Source organism: Musca autumnalis, unplaced genomic scaffold (genome assembly GCF_047663935.1).
Source record: "Musca autumnalis isolate F117 unplaced genomic scaffold, ASM4766393v1 scaffold_1, whole genome shotgun sequence".
In the NCBI taxonomy this organism is placed as follows: Eukaryota; Metazoa; Arthropoda; class Insecta; order Diptera; family Muscidae; genus Musca; species Musca autumnalis.
In genome coordinates this window covers 199774457-199797504 of record NW_027411644.1, presented here as the reverse complement: position 1 = coordinate 199797504, position 23048 = coordinate 199774457, and the positions used below count along the sequence as shown (strand labels likewise).

Genomic DNA, 23048 nt, shown 5'->3' with positions numbered 1-23048 from the left:
TTTTTTAACGAATCACCTCACAACTGAGGTACTCAATGCTCACAAAACTTGTTCGCCAAAAAATTGTTCACATAGGTCAATGTTTTGAGGTAGACCTCATAGAATGGTACTTACCGTTTTTTTGGCCGAACTAGTTGTAGTTTTACATTTGGGTTTCCCAGTGGTCACAAAACTTTTCCAATAAAATTGTTAACATATAACGGAACCTCCCGATTTGAGGTGTTTTGAGGAGTTTAGCTACATTTGTTGACCCAATTCGTTATTTGGGGTTCCAAGTGGTCACAAAATTTCTCCACTAAAAACTGTCCTATGTTGCAAGTTTTACTATATCTCCTATATAACGGAACTTCCCGATTTCGGTGTTTTTTAGCTACTATTTTTAACCGAACAAGTTGTAATTTGACCAACAATTGTGAACATATGTCCATGTTTTGGGATAGCCCTCATACAACATCGTACCTCCCGATTTTAGGTATTTTGAATATTCTTTGACCGATCTTTCTGTTATTAGACATTTAGTAAAAAAACTTCTCCACCAAAAATAGTCAACACACGTCCATGTTTTATATAGCCTCCATATCACGGTACTTCCATATTTTTGGTATTTTGCGAATTAGCCGCATGTCTTTAATCGATATAGCGTTAATTTGAGCTTCCCAATGGGCTACAATTCAATTTTAGTTCAGTTTATTTTGTTGCGAAGGGTATAAAAAGTTTGGCCCAGCATAACTTAACAATATTTTACCTGATTTATCTAGTAAGACCCAAGCAATCCAATTTTTGAAAATAATGCTATGCCTTAAGTGTGGTACCCTCTAGTGTAGAGAATGATCTTTAAGCACTTTCTCATTTAAAATGTAACCATGGCAATAAAATCACAAATTGTTGCCAACATAAATACCAATTTGTGATGCACATGGCTATGTGGCTTCCCAAATGACAGCCATAAAATGCACATTTCAGTGAATTTTCGGCCATTATTCGTGAAGGTAGAACGTCAATTTAGCCAATGTGAAAATACAGCAAAGTGAACCAAACAGAAAAAAATACATAAAATTTTCCTCAAAATATATGTCATCGTCACACATCGAATACTGTTTATTGATGCAGACTTGATTACAAATTCGCAGAGAAAATAAAATATGTGAAAAAATAAATAAATAATTCATGGTGAAATTGATGTAAAAATTTCAAAATAAAACGAAAACAAAATTTCTCTATGCAATTTGATTTCGAAGCAAAATAAAAATGAAATTGAAAATCTATCATCTATCAAGCATTAGTTTGCAGCCATTGTTGTTGTTCTTATTCGTCGTGTTTCCTATTGGATTTCACCAGATATCTGCTCAACGTACAAATGTTGGTAGGTATTCTATGGCATTTTTTGATGCTCATGCTGTAACTGCAACAAAAAACATAAATCTAGTTGATAGTGGCATACATCCATACCTAGATATGTATATATTTTACTTCCAAATCATTTGTTACGTAAAATTGAAAAAATGTAAATGATGTTTGTCGTATAGAGCGTTGTGTGTGTTTGCCGATTTTTGTTTTGTTTGCGTTGTGCCACTAACATCCTAACATTGGCCATTCGCAAAACATATGTATTTGCGACCTACATTCATTTTATTGCGTATATCCCATTGTGCATTAAAATGTGTTTTCCCCACATTTTTTTATTTTGTAAATATTGAATTGCATGAATATAAACAAAAATTATTCATTGATTTTTTTCTTATTGAGCTCTAAGAAATCTGCATATATTGTTACAAGTAGAGATATTACGAAGTATGATAATAACAATGATTGCTTGAAGCAATCCAATTATTCCCGGTCCACACTTAAGCGATTTCAATTACATAATTTCATGAAATTAGGCGTTCTTAGTTCGAGTTCCCAACTACACCTTCTTCTTCTTTATTTCCAATTAACTCCTTGAGCAGCATAGGGCCTTTACAAAGTTTTTCCAAGCTAGTCTATCATTCGCAATCTGTTTAATTTCATTTCAGCTAGTGTCGCTGCTCTCTACTTCTTTCATCAGGCTTCTTTTCTAAGTGGTCTTTGGCCGACCCTTCCTTCTGTACTCCTGCGGGTTCCAGTCTAGGGCTTGGCGACATATCTCATCTTGTTCTTTTCGCAATGTATGAGCAATCCATTGTCACCTCCTTCTTTTTATTATTATGGGAATAGGTTCTATATTGCATTTTTATACCCTCAGCATTTATGCTATCGAGGGTACATACACTTTCATACGGGCAAAATGTGCCTCATCGAAATAATGGTTTTAGACCCCAAGTATGTTTGGACGAAATCTGTTTCAGACAATTTGGAGTTGATTTAGCCAAGTCCGTCCGTCTGTCTGTCTGGCTGGAGCGATAACTCTCGGACGGATCAACCGACTTGGTACAAAATTTGGCTTTCGTAATATTTTTTCCAAACTTAGTTTAAGTTCGGAGATGGGTAATATCAGTCCACTCCTTTCGGTACCTCCCCCACAAATGTTCGGAAATGTTCGAACTCTACTTGTTTGTGCCCAATGACAAAGTGATATTTATTTGATGCTTTTATTGCTAAAGCCTTTGTCTTTGCGGTGTTAATTCTTAAACCGAATTTCGCTGAGGTGGCAACTAAGTCGACGAGTTTAGACTGCATATCTGCATATCTGAGTGTCTGGTGGATAGTAGGCAAATGTCGTCTGCGTAGTCTAGATCCTCCAGATGGCTGCTTATAGTCCATTGGATACCACGATGGCTACTTGCGATTGTTTCCCTCATCACATTATCAATTACCAGAAGGAATAGTATTGGCGACAGTAGGCAGGCAGTCCTACCTCATACCTGATTTTGGACGGAATGGTTCCGCTAAACGCCAATTTTGTTGGACCCCGCAATCGCTTCCGTCATACTGAGCTTTAACAAGATTTATGAATTTCGATGGTATACCTGTTGTTTGTAGTAGCTCCCATATTGTGGATCGGAATATGCTGTGAAAAGCAGTTGTGTAGTCCACGAACGTCATATATATTACTTTGCATTTCACGTTTGTAAAAGATTATTTTTAATGTGTTTCCAGGATTCTTCTACTCTTTACTTTGGGTGACTCTCGTGCTCCAGAATCATATTTACATCGTTTTCAACGGCTTCCTGATATCGAGGATATTTAAATTTTTCTACATCAAACTTTGGTGAGGAAAATTTTTGATGTTTATTTTTGATGGCGCTTACTTTCATTTGCACCATCGCGAGAAGTAGGTGATGGTCAGAACCACTGTCAGCCATATGTTTTACTCGTACATCACAAAGATTATGTTTCAATTTACGGTTTATGCAAAAGTAGTTAATCTGGTTTTCAGTTATCCTATCTGGATATATCCATGTCGTTTCGTGACTACATTTGTGCTTGAAACATGTACCACCTACTATGAGAACATGTCTGCTACAAGTTTCTAATAGAAGTTCTCCATTCTCGCTTCGTACTCCTATTCCGTGCTTACGCTTTTTAAACGCGAATGTTGATTTAGTCTTTGTAGAGGTTTTCTTTATACTGTCTAAATATGAATTGCTCCCTCCCAGACCTGTGGAGCTTGCCTTCGAAACGGGGGGATTTAACATTTGCCTGTGACCCCCTGGGAGATGTGTGATATTCCTTTGTGTCGTATTTGTGTTACTTTGACGTTTTGTCAGGATTTCTCCGATGCTCTTGAACGACTAAGCACGGGTGTAGGCTTCCTGATCTGCCTGATCCTATTCCCCGAATACTTAGAGTTGGCTCATTGGCAGATGAGATATTGTTGATTGGATGCTAATGATATGGACGGCATCTACTCGTCCTGAAAATGAGGTGATCCGGTTATGGAGCTTCCATACCCTATTCCTCATCCGCTGCTTGTTCGGGGTTGTTTATTCAATATATTCACAACTGGCCCCAACTGTGGGCTGTGCACTATCCACAACCTGTGACCGGTCCGGTATCTTGCAGCTCAGCTCTCACGGGTATCTCACTCCCGTGAACCGGTTTCATAAAATTACTTTAGTTACATAAAATTACTTTAGTATGTGACTCGATTTAAGGACACCTAATTTCATGAACTTCTTTCAATGAAATCGCTGTAGTGTGGATCAGGACTTAACAAAGTCGAGATTCCAGTTTTAAATTAAAATACGCACATTTTTAGATATATTTGAATATATTTTTTATTAAAGGAAACATAAAATTTATATTCATGGTATTAAACATGTTCTTACTTCAAATCAGTAAATTAAAATTATTTAATTTATAAGAAGTCGGTTATAATAAATGTGTCATAACAGTTTTTAAGTTTTTACATATTTTTGGTATGAATTAACTAAATCCTTATGAGGAGAATTTCAATATTTCATTATACCCTCAGCCTTTAGGCTAAAGAGGGTATATACACTTTGATACGATGAAAATAATGGTTTTAGACCCCAAGCATGTTTGGACGAAATGTGTTTCAGACAATTAGGAGTCGATCTAGCCATGTCCGTCCGTCTGTCTGTCCTGCTGGCTGGAGCGCACGATAACTCTCGAACAGATGAACCGATTCGGTTCAAATTTTGGCTTTCGTAATATTTTGCCCAAACTTAGTTTAAGTTCGAAGATGAGCTACATCGGTCCACTCCTTCCGGTTCCTCCCCCACAAAAGTTCGAAAATGTTCCGAAAATTTGTACGTACGAAGGGAATAATCGATTTGGTCCATACTTTGCAAATCGTGAAATGTCTACCAGACTTAGATGTGGTTCCATTATGGACTTAATCGGTCCACTCCTTCTGGTACCTCCCACACAAAATTTCGGATAACTTCAGTTTAGGACCTGCTCTCGAATCGCTTTGATTTTTGTTTTAGCAACTTGTATTCACCGCCCCCTACACGACGGTAAAAGTTTCATCAGGGGCAAGTCCACACTTCCTGAGAAACTAGCCTTAAAGTTGCAAAAACCCCTATGACACCGTGTATAGTGGTTGGAGCGCAAGATAACTCCCGAACGGATCTACTGAGTCGATTCAAAATGTGGCCTTCGTAATACTTTGTGCAAACTTAGTTTAAGTTCGAAGATAAGCCATATCGGTCCACAACTTCAGGTACCTCCCACAAAAAAGTTCAAAAATGTTCGCAAAAATTGTGCGCACGATAACTCTGGATGGGAGTGAGCGATATGGTCCATACTTTACACATCCTAATATATTTACCAGATATATATCAGGTTAGAATATGGACTATATTTGTTTTGTTCAGTCCTTCGGGTACCTCCCACACAAAATTTTGGATAAATTCACTTTAAGACCTGTTCTCGAATCACTTTGATTTTTGTTGGCGCATCTTGCATTCTCTGTCTCAATTACGACAGTAAACGTTTTTTCAGGGGCAAGTCCATACTTCTTGAGAAAACAGCCCGAAAGTTGTAAAAAAAACCTTATGGCACCATATGTAGTGGCTGTAGAGCTCGAATCGACGAAACTGCGTTCGTCCACACTTTGGATATCGTAATATTTCTTCGAATATTAGATGAAATTCGATTGTAGTGCTTATAGGTCCACTGCTTCCCGTACCTCTCCCACAAATGTTTGAAAATATGTGCTAAAATGATAAGCGCAATATCTCACAAACGTAGCAAACGATTTGATCCAAATTTTCGATCTCGAAATTTTTGTCCAAGCTTAGTTGATGTTCAAATTTGGGCCCTATCGGTCCAATACTTGGGGTACCACTCATACTAATGTTCAACACATTCTTGTAGTTGAGGGTCAGTTCGAGGATCCTTTGGACATTTTTACTGAAGGTTTCCCTAGTGGCCCGATATTATGCTTTTCGTAGGCTAGTATGGTACAAAAGCCCTATCTATCGATATCCCCCTCAAATTTTTGAGCTTTAATCCAATCCATATTTCTGTCGGTTCATATGCCCATACATTACTTTTTTTTGGAAAAAAAAAGTATTTCAATCCACACAGGCTGAGGGTATATCTCTTTCGGCAAAGCCGACGAATAAGGTAATACCTACACGCAGAAAAATGTATGTTAGAAATATGTTTGGATCCAAACAAATATATGTTTGGGACCGGTTGTAAACAAATATATGTTTGCAACATTTTGTAACATATCTCAATTTGATATGTTTGGGTAAAATATATTTTTTATGTTAGAACATCTTTTTCATGGGTGGAGAGAGGATGTTTGTCAACGATAGTAATAACATTGCTCTCGCGGCTGCGGAATGCTGTTTTATAATAAAGAGTTATGTGTATTGTATAATTTTTTTTTTCATTTCATTTCATTTATTTCAAATAATATTACAAATTTTTGGATACAATTCATAAGGATTTAGAGTTCAAGAATACATCTTTTTCTTCTATGATATTAATAAAAAAATTAAAATATGTATACGTATTTAAGCATGACTTTTTGGAAGGAAAAAATTGGAAAAACCTATTTGAAGACTAATGTATTGTATAATAGAAGACGTTAACCAACGTAGCAGGCGAAGAGGATAAGAAATGGTATGAATTATTTTGTTTTTTCTTTCGTCAGTGTTTTAGTTGCCAGCGTAGCGTCAAGACGGTAAAGTGTGTGAATAAATCAGTGTTTTGTGTTTTCTTAAAGAAATTGTGTTTTTAGTAAATTAAATGCCCAATACAATTTATAATTGAATCGAAGGAAGGACAAGGAAGAAATCGCATTTAATATTGGTAATTACATACATATGTATATTTGAAATGTGGTATATCCATATTTATTTATTACATAATCATTTGATTCCAGATGCCCATTCCCCACTGATGATGTAAACTTTGAGTAAAATTTGTTTTATTTCACAACTAAGGAGAAGTGTTCAACTACGATTCTATATATTTTTCTTTTTAAAAGTGTGACTATTTACAAATTATTTCAATCGGTTTTTCTTTTATTAAAGTGTGTTATGTATTTCTTTGGAATTTTGTATGTACATATGTGTCTGTTGTTGTGCCTTTCAATAAACAAAAACCACCATTTGTGTGTATATTACAGAGATATCAAGTGAGCTCTTACAGAAGGCAAGTGACCATACATTTCAACGTGTTTCACATTGACATTTACGCTCCCTTGCTCTCAGTAATCGCCCACTGGTGCATGTGTTTGTTTTTTTTTGTGGCTTTTGGGTTTGTATTTGTTTGCACCCAAACATATAATTCGTTTGCACCCAAACATAAATTTGTTTGCACCCAAACATATAATTTGTTTGCACCCAAACATATATTTGTTTGCAGGACCCAAACATATGTTATGTTTGGGACTGTTGCAAACATATATTTGTTTGCTGCAAAATATGTTTGGGACATATGTTAGAGAGGCCGTTTTTTCTGCGTGTACCAATACACTCTTTACAAATTTTTATTATTACTGCAATTATTGATGAGTTTTTACCTCATATTACATAAAACCTTATTTATAAACTGATTCGATAAAAAGCTTCCGCAAAAAAGCTTTTAAAGTTTTTATACCCTCCACCATAGTATGGAGGGTATATTAAGTTTGTCATTCTGTTTGTAACACATCGAACTAATCATTTGCGACCCTATAAAGTATATATATTCTTGATCAGGATAAAATTCTAAGACGATCCAGCCATGTCCGTCTGTCTGTCCGTCTGTTGTAATCACTCTAGCGTCCGCAATAATTGAGATAGAGTGCTGAAATTTTGCACCCGAGGGTCTTTTTTCCATAGGCAGGTCAAGTTCGAAGATGGGCTATATCGGTCCACTTTTTGGTATAGCCCCCATATAACGGTACCTCCGGATTTGAGGTATTTTGACGTTCTTCGCCACATTTGCAGACCGAAATAGCTATAATTTGGCACTTAGGGTTCCTAGTGATCAACAAACTTATGTCCCAAAGGATATGGGCATAGGTCCATGTTTTGGTATAGTCCCCATATAACGGTACCTCCCGATTTTCGGTATTTTGAGAATTTTAGCCACAATTTTTAACCGAACTATCTGCAATTTGACATTTAAGGTTCTCAGTGGTCATGAAATATCTCCGCGAAACATCGTCAACATAGGTCCATGTTTTGGTATAGCCCCCATATAACGGTACCTCCCGATTTTCGGTATTTTGAGAATTTTAGCTACAATTTTTAACCGAACTAGCTGTAATTTGCCATTTGAGGTTCTCAGTGGTCATGAAATATCTCCACTAAGCATCGTCAACATAGGTCCATGTTTTGGTATAGCCCCCATATAACCGTACCTCCCGATTTTCGGTATTTTGAGCATTTTAGCCACAATTTGTAACCGAAATGTCTGCAATTTGACATTTGAGGTTCTCAGTGCTCATGAAACATCTCCACCAAACATCGTCAACATAGGTCCATGTTTTGGTATAGCCCCCATATAACGGTACCTCCCAATTTCCGTATTTTGAGAATTTTAGCTACAGTTTTTAACCGAAATAGCTGTAATTTGACATTTGAAGTTCTCAGTGGTCATTAAACATCTCCAACGGAACATCGTCAACATAGGTCCATGTTTTGGTATAGCCCCCATATAACGGTATCTTCCGAATTTCGGTATTTTGAGAATTTTAGCTGCAATTTTTAACCGAACTAGCTGTAATGATCGGTATTTTGAGAATTTTAGCTACAATTTTGTCTATTCAAAAATAATCGTCAATATAGGTCCATGTTTTGGTATATCCCCCATATAACTGTACCTCCCAATTTTCGGGAATTTTCAGTGGTCACGAAATTTCTCACTAAAATTCGTCAACATGGGTCCATTTTTGAGGGTCTCCATTGTTTTGATGAAACTACCCTCAATTTGACTCTTGAAGTTCCCTGCAGCTATAAAACTTTTCCGCCAAAAAATTTAAAGATAGGTTGACTCTTTGATGTAGCCCCGTAGGTGGTACCTTTCACCTAGCTGAACACGTTTTTTTAGATTAGATCAGACAACACTGTGCAACAAAATGGAGGTGAAAGTCTGGGGCACGGAAAATTTCTCTTGGGAAAGAAAGGCCTTGGTGAGTATATTATGAACCCCAAAGGACAGATCCGCCGTGAGTCGAACTTCCGCGTTATGGCGTGATGAAATTTTTGTTAGGGACCCTGTGGGCCATCAGGAATTAGCGTTATATATTTGTTCACTGTTGCTTAAGTGCTCTACAAAAACAACAAACAAAGATATAATGCTAATTCATGATGGCTTACAGGGTCTCTTGCAAAAACTTCATCACGCCATAACGCGGAAGTTCGAATCACGGCGCATCTGTCCGTCGGGGTTGTTAATATACACACACCAAGGGCTTTCATCTCCAAAAGGAATTATCTCTGTCTCAACATTTGTGTTCACAGTGTAATTTAAGCAATAGTGGGAGGCAGTAGGAGTCTAACCATTGTCGAAAAGTTGTTCCACCTAAAATTGTAATAGGACCCTAATTATTCCATTTTAATTAAGACTATTTTATGGTGGAGGGTATAAAAAGTTCGGCCTGGCCGAACTTAACGACTTTTTACTTGTTATTTTTCAGAACTTTTGGCAATTTTTCGAAGTCACTGTAAGCAGATATGTAACTAAAAAAAGGTATATGGGCACACGACATAACTAAAATGACATAACCGTTTGTTTCTCACTAATTTTATTATCGTATTATGCCATATATATCATTACTAGCAAAATGCCCGCTACTTCGTATGCGGAAAAGGAATACTAATAACACCTATTTTAATTGATGGTATGCACACCCGCCTTGCACCCAGAAGGTCTGCGATTCGATTCCCAACATCAAATTTTCAACGGTAGGAAATACCCTCAGTAATGCTGGCAACATTTTCTGAGTATTTCAGCCAAGTAAAACTTCTTTACAAGTGGTGCCTTAATACACTCCGTTCGGACTCGGCGATAAACGGTAGTCCCATATCACTGAGATAATATGAATCGGAGTGCTCTCATTGATATGAGATAAGTCTCCCTTGTCCTTCTGGGACGTTTGTGGAACAATTATATATTATAAATTCATTTGTGTACTGTAAAGTAAGTAAAGATGTACGAAACACCTTTGGTTAGAATTTCCACAAAAAAAAACCTTATCGTATAACATCAACACCGACCCTCATTCTTAATTTCAGTCCACGGTACGGGTATTTTGAACATTTTATCCACATTTTGCAACCGATGTTGCTCTAATTTCGGAATTTGTTATATCAACATGTAGATTTTTTTTAAGAGATAAGTTTAACTTTTTGATTTCAGTGCATTATTTAGAAACCGCCTTCTCGTTAACATAAAACCAGTAGTACACTATTCAGTAGAATTTTTGAAATCCAGGACTTTAACTCAAATTTTACTGTTTTAGCTCTAATTGTTCACCCAATGCCAATGGTATAACAGGTAGAAACATTTCATAGATTTTAAAGGCGAATTTTCATAACATTTCAATATTTAGTATTATTTAATACTTCTAGAATTTTTATTGTACCACCACCAGTAACATTGAACCTGACAAATAAAGAAGAAATCAGAATTCCACTTCTATTACTTCATGCAACACCAAAACGGTACCAATTATAGTACTTATAATAGGCATAAGTTTCAAAAATTACACCCCTATATCCAAAACTATATCCCAACCGCGATACTTATTTACAGCTCTATATGTTCTCCCAAAACCAATTATAGTAGTATTTAGTACTTTTCGCATACATAAGTACAAATTTCCACAACCTCATCCTGATCTCCACTCTAAACGTCAACCGATATCCTTATATTTATTTCACACTTTCAGCTCTACCTTTCATCTTTACCTTTACACAATAACAATTTGAAAAAAAAAAAATCTGGGCCATTTAGTAATTTTCGTACATTTATAGTACGTATATCCACAAACAACCACATTCATATCTCAACCCAACACCAACCTTTGTACAAAATTTCCGAATTCCACCTCTATTCATACACCAAATTTCAATAAAATCCAAATAGTACCAAATTTAGTACCTTTCAAATAAGAATTTCCAAAATTACCCCCATATCTAAATCCCACACTCCGACAGTAATTTATATTCCAAATTGTGAGGATTTCAACTCCATCCGTTCTACAAAGCCAAAATCGTACCAAATTTTGAATCATTTAGTACTTTTGGTACACATAATTACGAATTTCCAAAACCATTATATATCTCAATCATAAACTTCAAGAGTAATCTTAATTCCAAATTCACCCAAATCCAATTTGTACCAAATTTAGTACAATTTAGTACTTTTCGTACACATAAGTACGAATTTTCAATACTCGAGTTTCCCCATACTCCAACAGTAATCATATGCCAAATTTCAGGATTTTAGCCCTATCCGTTCACACTAATCCAATAAATTTTACCAAATTTAGTACTATTTTGTCCTTTTCGTACATTTAAGTACGAATTTCCAAAACTACCTCAATTCTATACTCCAACAATACGTAATCTTAATTCCAAATGCCAGAATTCTAGCTCTATCCGTTCTCTAAAATCCAAATTGTACCAAATTTAGTACCATTTAAAACCCTTCGTGTACATTAGTACGAATTTCCAATACTCGAATTTCTCATACTCCAACAATAATCACTATTCCAAATTTCACTTTTCTAGCTCTTTCCGTTCACCAGAATCCAAATTGTACCAAATTTAGTACCATTTAGTATTTTTCGTACGAATTTCCAAAGCCACCTTCATATCTCAATCCTAAACTTCACCAGTAATCATTATTCCAAATTTCAGGTTTCCAGCTCTATCCGTTCATCCAAATCAAAATTGTACCAAATTTAGTACCATTTAGTACTTTTCGTAGACATAGGTACGATAATCCAAAACCACTTCCATATCTCCATCCTCTACTCCAGCAGTAATCTTAATTCCAAAATTCAGAATTCCACCTCCATCCATTCCCAAAATTAAAATTGTACCAGATTTAGTACCATTTAGCACTTTTCGTACACATATATACGAATTTCCAAAGCTACCCCCATATCTCAATCCTACACTTCAACAGTAATCCTAATTCCAAAATTAAGGATTTCACCTCTATCCGTTCACCCAAATCTAAATTGTACCAAATTTAGTACCGTTTAGTATTTTTCGCACATATAAGTACGAATTACAAAAACAACTGAATCGTATCTCCAACAATAATCGTTATTCCAAATTTCAGGATTCAAACCCCATCAATTCATCCAAATCCAAATTGTACCAAATTTAGTACCATTTAGTACTTTTCGTATACATAAGTACTAAATTCTAAAACCACCTCCATATCTCAATCCTACATTCCAACAGTAATCTTAATTCCAAATTTCAGGACTCCACCTATACCCATTAACCCAAATCCAAATTGTACCAAATTCACGACCGTTTAGTACTTTTTGTACGCATAAATACGAATTTCCAAAACTACCTCAATCCTATACTCTAACGGTAATAATAATTCAAAATTACAGGATTCCACTTCTATCCATACAACCAAATCCAAATTGTACCAAATTTAGTACACTTTAGTACTTTTCGTACACATAAGTACGAATTTCCAAAACCACCCACATATCTCAATCCTTCTCTTCAACAGTAATCTTAATTCCAAAATTCAAGTTTCCAGCTTTATCCGTTCACCCAAATCCAAATTGTCCTAAATTTAGTACCACTTAGTACTTTTCGTACACATGAGTACGAATTTCTAAAACCATTTCCTCTCATAAACACCACTTCCCAACCTTGATATCCATACCAAATTTCAAGATTCTAGCTATAGCCCTTCAAAATATACAATTGGTACTAAATTTTATAACTTTTAGTACATTTCGTACACTTATAGGTCGGAATTCCAAAAACCCTTTGGTACATCTTTCTAACTCTTCACCAGTGACCCTCATTCCAAATTTCAGAATTCTAGCTCTTCCCGTTTGCCTAATACAAAGGGTACCATATTTAGTACCTTTTAGTACTTTTCGTACCCTTCCAGTTCGAATTTCCAAAAACCGAGCCTTATCTCATGCCTACATACCAACAGCAGCCTACACTCAAAATGCCAAGCTTCTAGCTTCAGCCGTTTCGTCTGGGCGATGATCTGTCAGTCACTCACTCACTCACTCACTCACTTATCACTAAGCTCTTTTATATATATAGATATATTAAATATAACTTTATTTCATATATCGTAAAAATTAAAAGTGGTTTATGCGGGAACTTTTTTTAAAATTTTAGTGGAATAAAAGTTATTTTAGTCATTAATAGGTAAAAGACCATCCACTCGTGCAACAAGAAATAATTTTTTTAGAATTTTTTTTTTCATTTCATAGAAATTTTTATTCAAAGTGGTTTGTGAGGAACCTTTTTTATAATAAAGTGGAATGAATGTTATGTTAGGCATAAATAGGCAAAAGTTCATTTATTCTCACTACAGGAAATCATTTTTGAGAAAAAATTTCAAAAAGTCATAACCCTAGTATATACACACAGAAAAAAGGCTTCTCTAACATATGTCCCAAATATATTTTAAAGCAAACATATATTTGTTTGCAAGCAGTTGGGTCCTGCAAACAAATATATGTTTAGGTGAAAACCACCCAAACATATAATTTGTTTGCATCCAAACATATAATTTTTTTGCACCCAAACATATGGTGCAAAAAAATTATATGTTTGGATGCAAACAAATTATATGTTTGGGTGCAAACAAATTATATGTTTGGTGTAAACAAATACAAACCCAAAAGCCACAAAAAAAAACAAAAACATGCACCAGCGGGCGCTTTCTGAGAGTAAGGGAGCGTAAATGTCAATGTGAAACACGTTGAAATGTATGCTCACTTGCTCTCAGCAAGCGCTCACTGAATATGTCTAACATATACACACATTTATAAATGGTGGTGTTTTATTGAAAGGCAAAAGCACAGCAGAAGTATAGGTACATACAAATTTCAAAAAAGACAAAACAGACTCTAGTAAAAGAAAAAACTGAATGAGATAACTTACAAAAAGTCGCACTTTTAGAAAGATAAAAATTATATAGAAACATCGTTGATAGCTTTTCCTTAGTTGTGAAATAAAACACATTTTTTTCAAAGTTCAAATCATCAGCGGGAAATTGGCATGTGGAATCAAATGATTATATGATGTAATAAATAGGTATATCCATATCTCAAATATACGTTTGTATATTAAAAATGTATTGATGTAAGTACCAATATTAAATAAGATTTCTTCCTTGCCCAATAAAATATTTCCATTCACCTTTTTGATTCAATTATAAAAAGTATTGGACATCTAATTTACTAAACAGCACAATTTCTTTAAGAAAAGACAAAACACTGATTTATTCACTCACTTTACCATCTTTAATCAACGATTATCTCTAGAACACTGAAGAAAAAAGATTAATACCATTTTTTTCTTTTTCTCTTCGCTTGCTATGTTCGTTGGTTAACAACAACAAAGCACGAAACACACGTGTTTTACGCATACTCATCACAAAACGTACACACAGTTCTTTATTATAAACCGGCATTCCGCAGCCGCGAGAGCCCTGTTGTTACTCTCTTTGACAAAAATCCTCTCTCCACCCATGAAAAATATGTTCTAACATAAAAAATATGTTCGTACCCAAACATATAAAATTGAGATATGTTACAAAATGTTGCAAATATATATTTGTTTGGACCCAAACATATTTCTAACATATATTTTTCTGCGTGTACGATTTCAAACGGATAAAATGTGCCCCATCGAAATAATAGTGTTAGACCCCAAGTATGTTTGGACGAAATCCGTTTCAGACAATTTGGAGTCGAATTAACAATGTCCGTCCGTCTGTCTGTCTGGCTGGTGCGCACGATAACTCTCGAACGGAGGAAAGATTTGCTCCAAAAATTGGTATCCGTAATATTTTGTCCAAACTTGGTTTAGTTCGAAGATGGACCATATCGGTACAATGATGCGAACGATAACTCTTAAAGGTAGTAACCGATTTGGTCCATACTTTACACATCGTTAAATTTCTACCAGACATAGATGAGGTTCCAATATGGACTCTATAGGTCCACCCCTTCGGGTACCTCCCACACAAAATGTCGAAAAAGTTTAGCTTAGGACCTGGGGCTCAATTCTGTTTCTATGAAAATGTGAAATGAAAACTTTTATAAAGGAAAAAAATGTCAAATGAAAAAAATTACAAAGAAAATATTTTTCATTTCAAATTTTCATAGAACAAGAATCCAGCCCCACCTCTCGAAACGCTTTGATTTTTGATTTAACAACTTGTATTTTCTGCCTGCATTACGGCAGTACAAGTTTTATCAGGGGCAAGTCCATACTTCCTGAAAAAATAGCCTGAAGTTTTAGAAAACAACTATGGTTGGAGCGCACGAACGGATCTGCAGATTGGGTCCAAAATTTGGCCATCGTAATATTATGTTCGAACTTAGTTTAAGTTCGAAGGTGAGCCATATCGGTCCACTCCTTTAGGCACCTCCCTCACAAAAGTTCAACACTTTTCACTAAATGGTGCACACTATAACTCTGGAAGGGAGTAACAGATTTGGCACATACTTTACACCTCGTAAAATATCACTTCAGTTTAGGACAACTTGTATTCACTATCCTCCATACGACGGTACAAGTTTCATCAGGGCCAAGTCCATACTTCCTGAGAAAATAGCCTGAAAGGTGCAAAAAAACCCTATGACACCCTGTGTAGTGGTTGGAGCGCCAGATAACTCTAGAACGGATCTGCCGATTCAGTCCAAAATTTGGCCTTCCTAATATTTTGTCCAAACGTAGTTTAAATTTGATGATAAGCCATATAGGTCCACTCCTTCGGGTACCTCCCCCACAAAAGTTCAAAAATGTTCGAAAAATTTGTGCGCACGATTACATTTGAAGAGAGTGGCCAATTTGGTCCATACTTTACATATCCTAATAAATCTACTAGTAATAGATCAGGTTCAAATATGGACTTTTTTGTCCACTTCTCCGGGTACCTCCCACACAAAATTTCGGATAAATTCACTTAAAGATCTGCTCTCGAATCATTTCGATTTCTTTTGAAGCAACTTGCATTCGCTGCCTCAATTACGACGGTAAAAGTTTTTTTTCAGGGCAAGTCCGTCCATACTTCTTGAGAAAACAGCCCGAAAAGTGTAAAAAACTCTACGGCACCATGTGTAGTAGCTCTCGAACTAATAAACGGATTTGGTCCAAAATCTGGCCTTCGTCATATTTTGTCCAAACTTAGTTGCAGTTCGAAAATGGACAATACCGGTGCACAAATTCCCCATATTTAAAAATTTCACTAAAATGGTATGTACGATATCGGTCGGTCCAATTCTTTCAGTACCTTCACGGTAACACTTTTGAACAGTTATTCTAATCCACATTTTTGTCGGCAAGTTCAAATGTCCAAAAAGGGTCATACAATTTTGAAAAGACCCTAAATACATTCGATCTGTCCGTAGATGCAAGTGTTAATTCACATAGGCTGAGGGTGACATATCTCTATCGGCAAAGCCGACTGATACTTTCTTGCTTGTTATTTTAGCCACCTTGATGAGCTATGGGGGTTTGCCGTGCAAATTTCACTAAGTCTTTGTTTGAAATTACGTTTGGCCCAAATAGTTACTACAATCGTCCCTATGCTTATTATGCCAATTTTAATAAACTTTGTATAAACAAACCGTGTACTAAGTATACCAAATTTAACAATATTAATTTAGTTAATGTATTTTCATTATACAAAACTACTTCCATGTAAATATGAGTCTTATTTTATTTATATTTCCCTTGCCATATCTTTACATGTCAAATTATGACAAAAAAAATACATTCAGATATTTTCCATGCTGCTATTAACTTTCCCATTTTAAATCTTTCCCTAGGTCTTATTTATGAATCTGATAAACCAGATTTGATGAAAATATTTCAATTGGCCATCAGCAAAGCCAATGAAGAAAACGAAGATATCCGTCTGCATGCGGTTAACATCGAAATAGATGCGGGCGATGCTTTCGGTACATCGAAAAAACTTTGTAAAATTTTACGGGTGAGTTAACATTGCAAAGTTCATACGGCAGCTAACATTTCCGTGTAGCCATCCATCCATGGTCACGGCAATATGGCTGGGAAAAGAAGCCAAGGAAAAACCAAACCAACAATGGCAAAAGTTTTTTTGTTGCCAAAGTTTTGTTTTGTTTTATTTTATCTTTAACTTTAGCAAAATCTTGTGGCCGTGTTTGGTCCCACTACCGATATGGCTGCCAAACATGCAATGAGTATTTGCGATGCCAAAGAGTTGCCATTCATTGATACACGCTGGGATTTTGGAGCACAATTGTCGACTATTAATTTGCATCCACATCCATCACAACTGGCCGTGGCCTTGAAGGATGTACTGACAACTTTTGGCTGGGAAACATTTACAATTATCTATGAATCAGGTGGGGGCAACAATAAAAAACTTTTTTATTTAAATCAAACACCCCATCCCATTGTTCGCTTTCGTTTTTCTATTCATTAGGTGAATATCTGATGTTTGTTAAGGAGTTGCTTGAATTATACGGTACCAGTGGCCCCACCATTGTAGTACGCCGCTATGAACTTGACCTCAACGGTAATTATCGTAATGTTTTGAGGCGCATTAAAAACTCTGGTGAAAGTTCATTTGTGGTTGTGGGCTCTTTGAACACTCTGCCAGAATTATTGAAACAGGTAAATGGAAAAAGTTTTATCGTTGTACTGTGAAGCGATATTAAATTAATATTTATGATTATTTTTCCTTGATTTTTTTTTTGCTGGATTTTATTCAGGCCCAACAAGTTGGCATAATGACCGGAGCATACCGTTATATCATTGGTAATTTAGATTTTCAAACCATCGATTTGGAACCTTATCAGCATGGTGATACAAATATTACGGCATTTCGCTTGGTATCGCCTGAATCAGAAAATGTTGCTGAGGTTGCAAAAGTTTTGTATGAATCCGAGGAACCTTTTCAAAATGGTAAGCCAATGAACATTTTCAAAAATAGTATCCCAGCAAAATGTTTGTAGCCAAAGAAGTAGTTGAATCATGAGTGCAAGTGATTTCGGACTACATCTTTTTACGTGAAAGAAGTCATGATTTTTACAAGGGCATGGTGCAGTGAGGATACTGTCTAATTTGCTTCTTAAGTACACATTTTGCGTTAGTTCTTTGTAGTGAATAAATATACATTCCATGGAATGTATTTTGAATTTATTTTTCGATTCATTTAAAAATTGATTCGCAAGCAAGCATTTTGAGGATATGGGAGAAGTTAACATCTATTAAGCGAGGATTATCACTGATTTGAGACCTCAGCGCCATTTGGAATAAGTATTCAAAAGAGTTGTGGTAACTTCTAATTAATATTTATGGCCTCTTTCGTTCAAATTACTACCAAACTCATGTTTTGTTTGAAAAAATAGTAGTATGATAATAGTTCGATAATCTTAATGGAATTGAAATATAATGAATATAAAATAATGGAATATTACAAATAAATCATTTTAAAAAGCGACTGAATGCAAATAAAAATCAAGTACCTTTATTCTAGAAAAACAAAAACAATCTTAAAACCCTTCTTGCATAGAGTCATGCAAAATAGGTGATAAACATCTAAAATTGATAGCATCCTAGCTGCACCATGCCCTTGTAAAAATCATGACTTCTTTCACGTAAAAAGACGTAGTCACTTGCACTCATGATTCAACTACTTTTTTGGCTACAAACAAATATACAGTCTGATATTCCTTGCACCTATGATTATCTTTTTGGATACAAACATTTTGCTGAGTAATTAAAATGCCATAAAATAAATTGTTTCTTGCGTTGTTAAGAATTTTATTTGCAAAAAGTTATTAGAAATGTAAGCATTGCTAAAATGTGAAAATTTTATGAAATGGATTCAAATCGGACATTGTCAAAATGTGAAGAACGGAATGCATTTTTCATGACTCTGCGTGGACTGCTTCTAAAAAAGCTATTCAATCACTACTTCACATAGAACAACTTCAAATAAATTTTGCTGGGATGCTAAAAACAGAACTATCGAACTTTTTTACCTCCTTCGATCGAGATATATTGTTGCATATATATACGTAACACCAATGTATAGGCGCACAGTTGTTGTTGTAACAGTGTTTTATTAATATGTTTGTATGTTCGTCCTCCTGTTCAATCTGGCTCTGGGTCTATATCGAGTTCCAGGAAGGTGACTACTTCGATAGGATGTAACCACAGATCCACTGGAGTCAGATGAGTAGGCTTGGCGGGGCAGTTGAATAGGTGCTTAGTATCGTGCGGGCCCATGCCGCATACTGGGCAGATGTCTTGCACGGTGCGATCGATTCCCGCCCAATAGGAATTTAGGCGACTGCAATACCCCGAGCGTAATTGAGCCAAAACTACTCTGGTTTGTCGTGGTAGCTGACGCTCTTCATCTGCGATAGATGGGGGATGTACTCCCATGACTGCATTCACACAATAATTGCTTATGGTCTTAGCAACTGTGTCCGTGTGAATGCTGTTGAAACCTGCCTGATATGCCTGTTGATCTAGAGGTTCTCTCCTATATTGTTGGACCGCCGTCTCTAGAGCATGAATAAATATCCTTTTTGATATGCCTGGGTCAAACAGTGGCCAGCAGATGGTGATAGGGATGGCTCTCACGGTAACACCCGAGCAAGTACTGCAACGATAGTATCTCAATATGTTGTCGTACTGGAAGAATATTTGCCTCCTCATGTGGATGGTCCACTGTAGATTTGAGGAGGCACCCTGTTGCTGTTCTCAGGTCGGCATTGTGGCAAATTGAATCTTATCCCACTGCGTGTCACATAAGTTCGGGGACCAAACTGGCGCCGCATAGCTTACCTCAGACCGACCAAAGGCGAATTTAACAAGGTGATTCAATGGACGAGTTCAGGCGAATTCAGGCCGTAGTCTTCATTTGCTGTCAAAAATTTTAGCACGAAATATCCCCAAAATGTAAAAGAAAACGGTAAAATATTCGTCATTAAGCTTAAATAAAGATGTTGTAAACACAAATAGAAGTGAAATTATTGTTATTTATTTTTGATTAACAATTATTTTGACAGCAAATGAAGACATCAGTTGATATTACAGTATCACCTTCTTTCTTACACCATGGACCGACCTATCGCTTTATACGTGGTAAACAAGTAGTGGGATTCTGTAACTCATTTTTGCTGTTACCGACAAAAATCGGTAAAATTGAATCGCCAAATTATGACTTAAAACATAAAGAAAAGTTGACATCACTGTTTGTGTCGGTAGAGGCTAGCGACTACTTTTTATTCATCGTTAACTTACCGAAAAATTTCGTTAATTATCGAAATTATAAGCATTTTAATTTTACTGACAATTATCGATAACAGCAAAAATGAGTTACAGAATCCCACTAAAGGTTTCTTTATCTGCACCCCAAGTGCTGCTGGCTAGGGACTTGAGGACCTTGTTCCTACATTTCAGTTTATCGCAGATAGCTGTGGCATGCGAGAACGACGAATGTGACGCCTAGAATTTTGGGGCAGTTTGTGGTCGGAATGCTGCTACCATCGACCCTGATATTCAACTCTCTTCTATACTGTGCCGTCCATGTGGTGAACAGAGTGGCCATCGATTTAGTGGCGGATATCTGCATATTCCTCGCGTGGTAAGATCGGTTAAATAGGAGTTCAGTCTCTTACAGATGTCATCAGCGTAGGTACCTGATGTCAGGATCGTACAATCATCCGCATACGTTACGATCTCAATGCAGTCTGGAGGGGGCGGAATACAATGAAATATAGAGGTTAAACAGTTCCAGAGATATCACCCCTACTTGGGGAACTCCCTGTTTCACTCTACGGGGCTTGGATTTCTTGTTCCTGAATTCCACATACGACTGGCGACCACACATATAGTTGATTATCCAACGTTTCAGACTTGGATGGTTGTCTGCTCGATGTCCTCGCACAGCGTGGAGTGCTTGACAGTGTCGAAGGCGTTTGATAAGTCAAGCGTCACCATCACTGTTCTATCACACGGCCGCTCCTGGTTGTGTCCTCGACAAATATGTGTGGAGATGGCGTGCAGCGCTATTGCCGTGCTGTTCTGCTTACGGAATCCATGCTGATAACCGGCAACTTGATAGCTATTTCTAATGCTGGGGTGGACTAAGGCCTCAAGGGTCTTCGCTACAGGTGACAAAAGCGAAATCAGCCTGTACGATTCACTTTTGCTGGCATCATTGCCTGGCTTCAGTAGCGGGACCATCCTGCCCATTTTCCAGACTTCGGGAACAATAAGGGTGGCTAGCGACAGGTTGAGAACTTCAGTGAGATACTCCACTCTCGGCTCATCCAGCTGTTTCAACATTACCATGGAAATTCCGTCAGGGCCCAACGCTTTGGATGATTTAGCGTTCCTGATGGCATTCGCAACATCATCCATTGTAAACTGTGGTGGTTCATCCTCGGCAGGAAGAGATCTAATGCGACGTAACACTCTTCTCTTCGCCTTTGTCACTCTTGGGGTGCTCGACAAACTGTCGATTGAAGTAACTTGCACACCTCTTCGGGTCAGTCAACGTAACGTCACCGAACGTGACTGAGGTCCTGTCATCCCTCCTTCCGGGGTTCGAGAGTGACTTAACCGTTGTCAACAATTTACTTATACCGGCTCCAATGTTGCAACTCTTCAGATGATTTAACCACTTGTACCGCTTATGTTCGCCGACCTGTTAACTTCCAGTGACAGTTCCCTGACTCTGGGGTCGTCGGGTTGGTTCGACGCAGCTCATCACGCTCGGGTATTCGGCCAGCAGGTATATGGCGACGGCTGCAGCATTGATGATGTCTCGGAACGTCCTTTCCGCTACCCGAACATCAGAAGGATTGGACAATTCTCTGAGGCGGTGATTGGTGAACTCTCTGAAGCTCGGCCAATCAGCTTTCCCATGATTAACGAATGTGCGGCGTTCAGAGGTGATGAAATCGGGTGGTCTCCTGATGGAGACAATTATGGGGAGATGGTCTGATCCAAGGTAAATGACGGGTTGCCAGGTGACGTCGTTTGTCAGACCAGGTGACATGATGGTTATGTCTGGCGAACTGTGACTCCCTCCTCTAATTCTGGTAGGGGCGTCCTCATTGACCGATCAAAATGTAGAGCTATCAATCTGCTCAGCCAGCGCTATACCCCTTTGGTCGATTCCGAGGGCCGAATGCCACATCTCATGATGCGCATTAAAGTCCCCCAGGACCAGACGATTATGACCTTCCAAAAGCGGGCTAATGTCAGCCTTATATTCTGAGTATACGTATAATCTGATGTGCACGTTCAGCAACTCTATCTCGGCAGTTTCACAACTGACTGCTACCCCCATACATTCCATGTACGGGTCCTTAGAGACAGGCTCAAGCGAGATAGGTCTGTATTGAACAGACTGGTACAAAAGGAAAGCTAATCCCCCACCTCCACATCTGGTGCGATTCTTCCTTATTACGTTGTAGCCATCACAACGTAATGAGCTGTGGTCGTTCAGCATGGTTTCCTGCACCGCCACGACCTTGAAATAGAAGAAGAATAGAATAGAAGAATAGAAGAAGAAGATTTCTATTTTATCGATCTTACCTCGGAGCCCATTGCAACTAAATTGCAAAAAGGATGCATTTTCTGGGATTGGAACAACAACGGCTGGTGTTAAATATTGCGCGTGCGGCTGCTGTTGGGGGGACTGCGGGGGAGTATCGTAATCCGACGACGAAGGAGTTTCGTAATCTGACGACGACAACTCACTGGGGGCTGTGTTCGCGTAGCATGCAGCAACATAGTCCCTTTCGTAGTCCCTCGCGTTGGCAAGTCCAGAGCAACCCCTTAAATGCACCCACTCCAGACATCTATTGCATCTCACCGAAGATTGGATATGGGTGAAGATGCGGATGTGACAAACCGAGCACAAATATATTGGTCCTGGGTTTTCCTTCGTCCCGGCACGGACCAAAA

General features: G+C 37.4%; 1 protein-coding gene across 2 annotated transcripts in view; it reads left to right on the top strand.

Annotated features, from left to right (window-relative positions):
• The first annotated feature begins 916 nt into the window (after positions 1 to 916).
• The window catches only part of Grik (glutamate ionotropic receptor kainate), an 87843-nt gene continuing 65711 nt past the window's right edge, over positions 917 to 23048 (top strand). The window contains exons 1-5 of one of the 2 annotated variants that reach the window (XM_073959784.1): positions 917 to 1363; positions 16901 to 17064; positions 17236 to 17458; positions 17539 to 17729; positions 17828 to 18020. In XM_073959784.1, the coding sequence (XP_073815885.1) occupies positions 1249 to 1363; positions 16901 to 17064; positions 17236 to 17458; positions 17539 to 17729; positions 17828 to 18020 (886 nt within the window). In that variant the 5' untranslated portion in view covers positions 917 to 1248. The remainder of the gene's footprint in view (positions 1364 to 16900; positions 17065 to 17235; positions 17459 to 17538; positions 17730 to 17827; positions 18021 to 23048) is intronic. The other variant, XM_073959785.1, reaches the window with a different exon arrangement.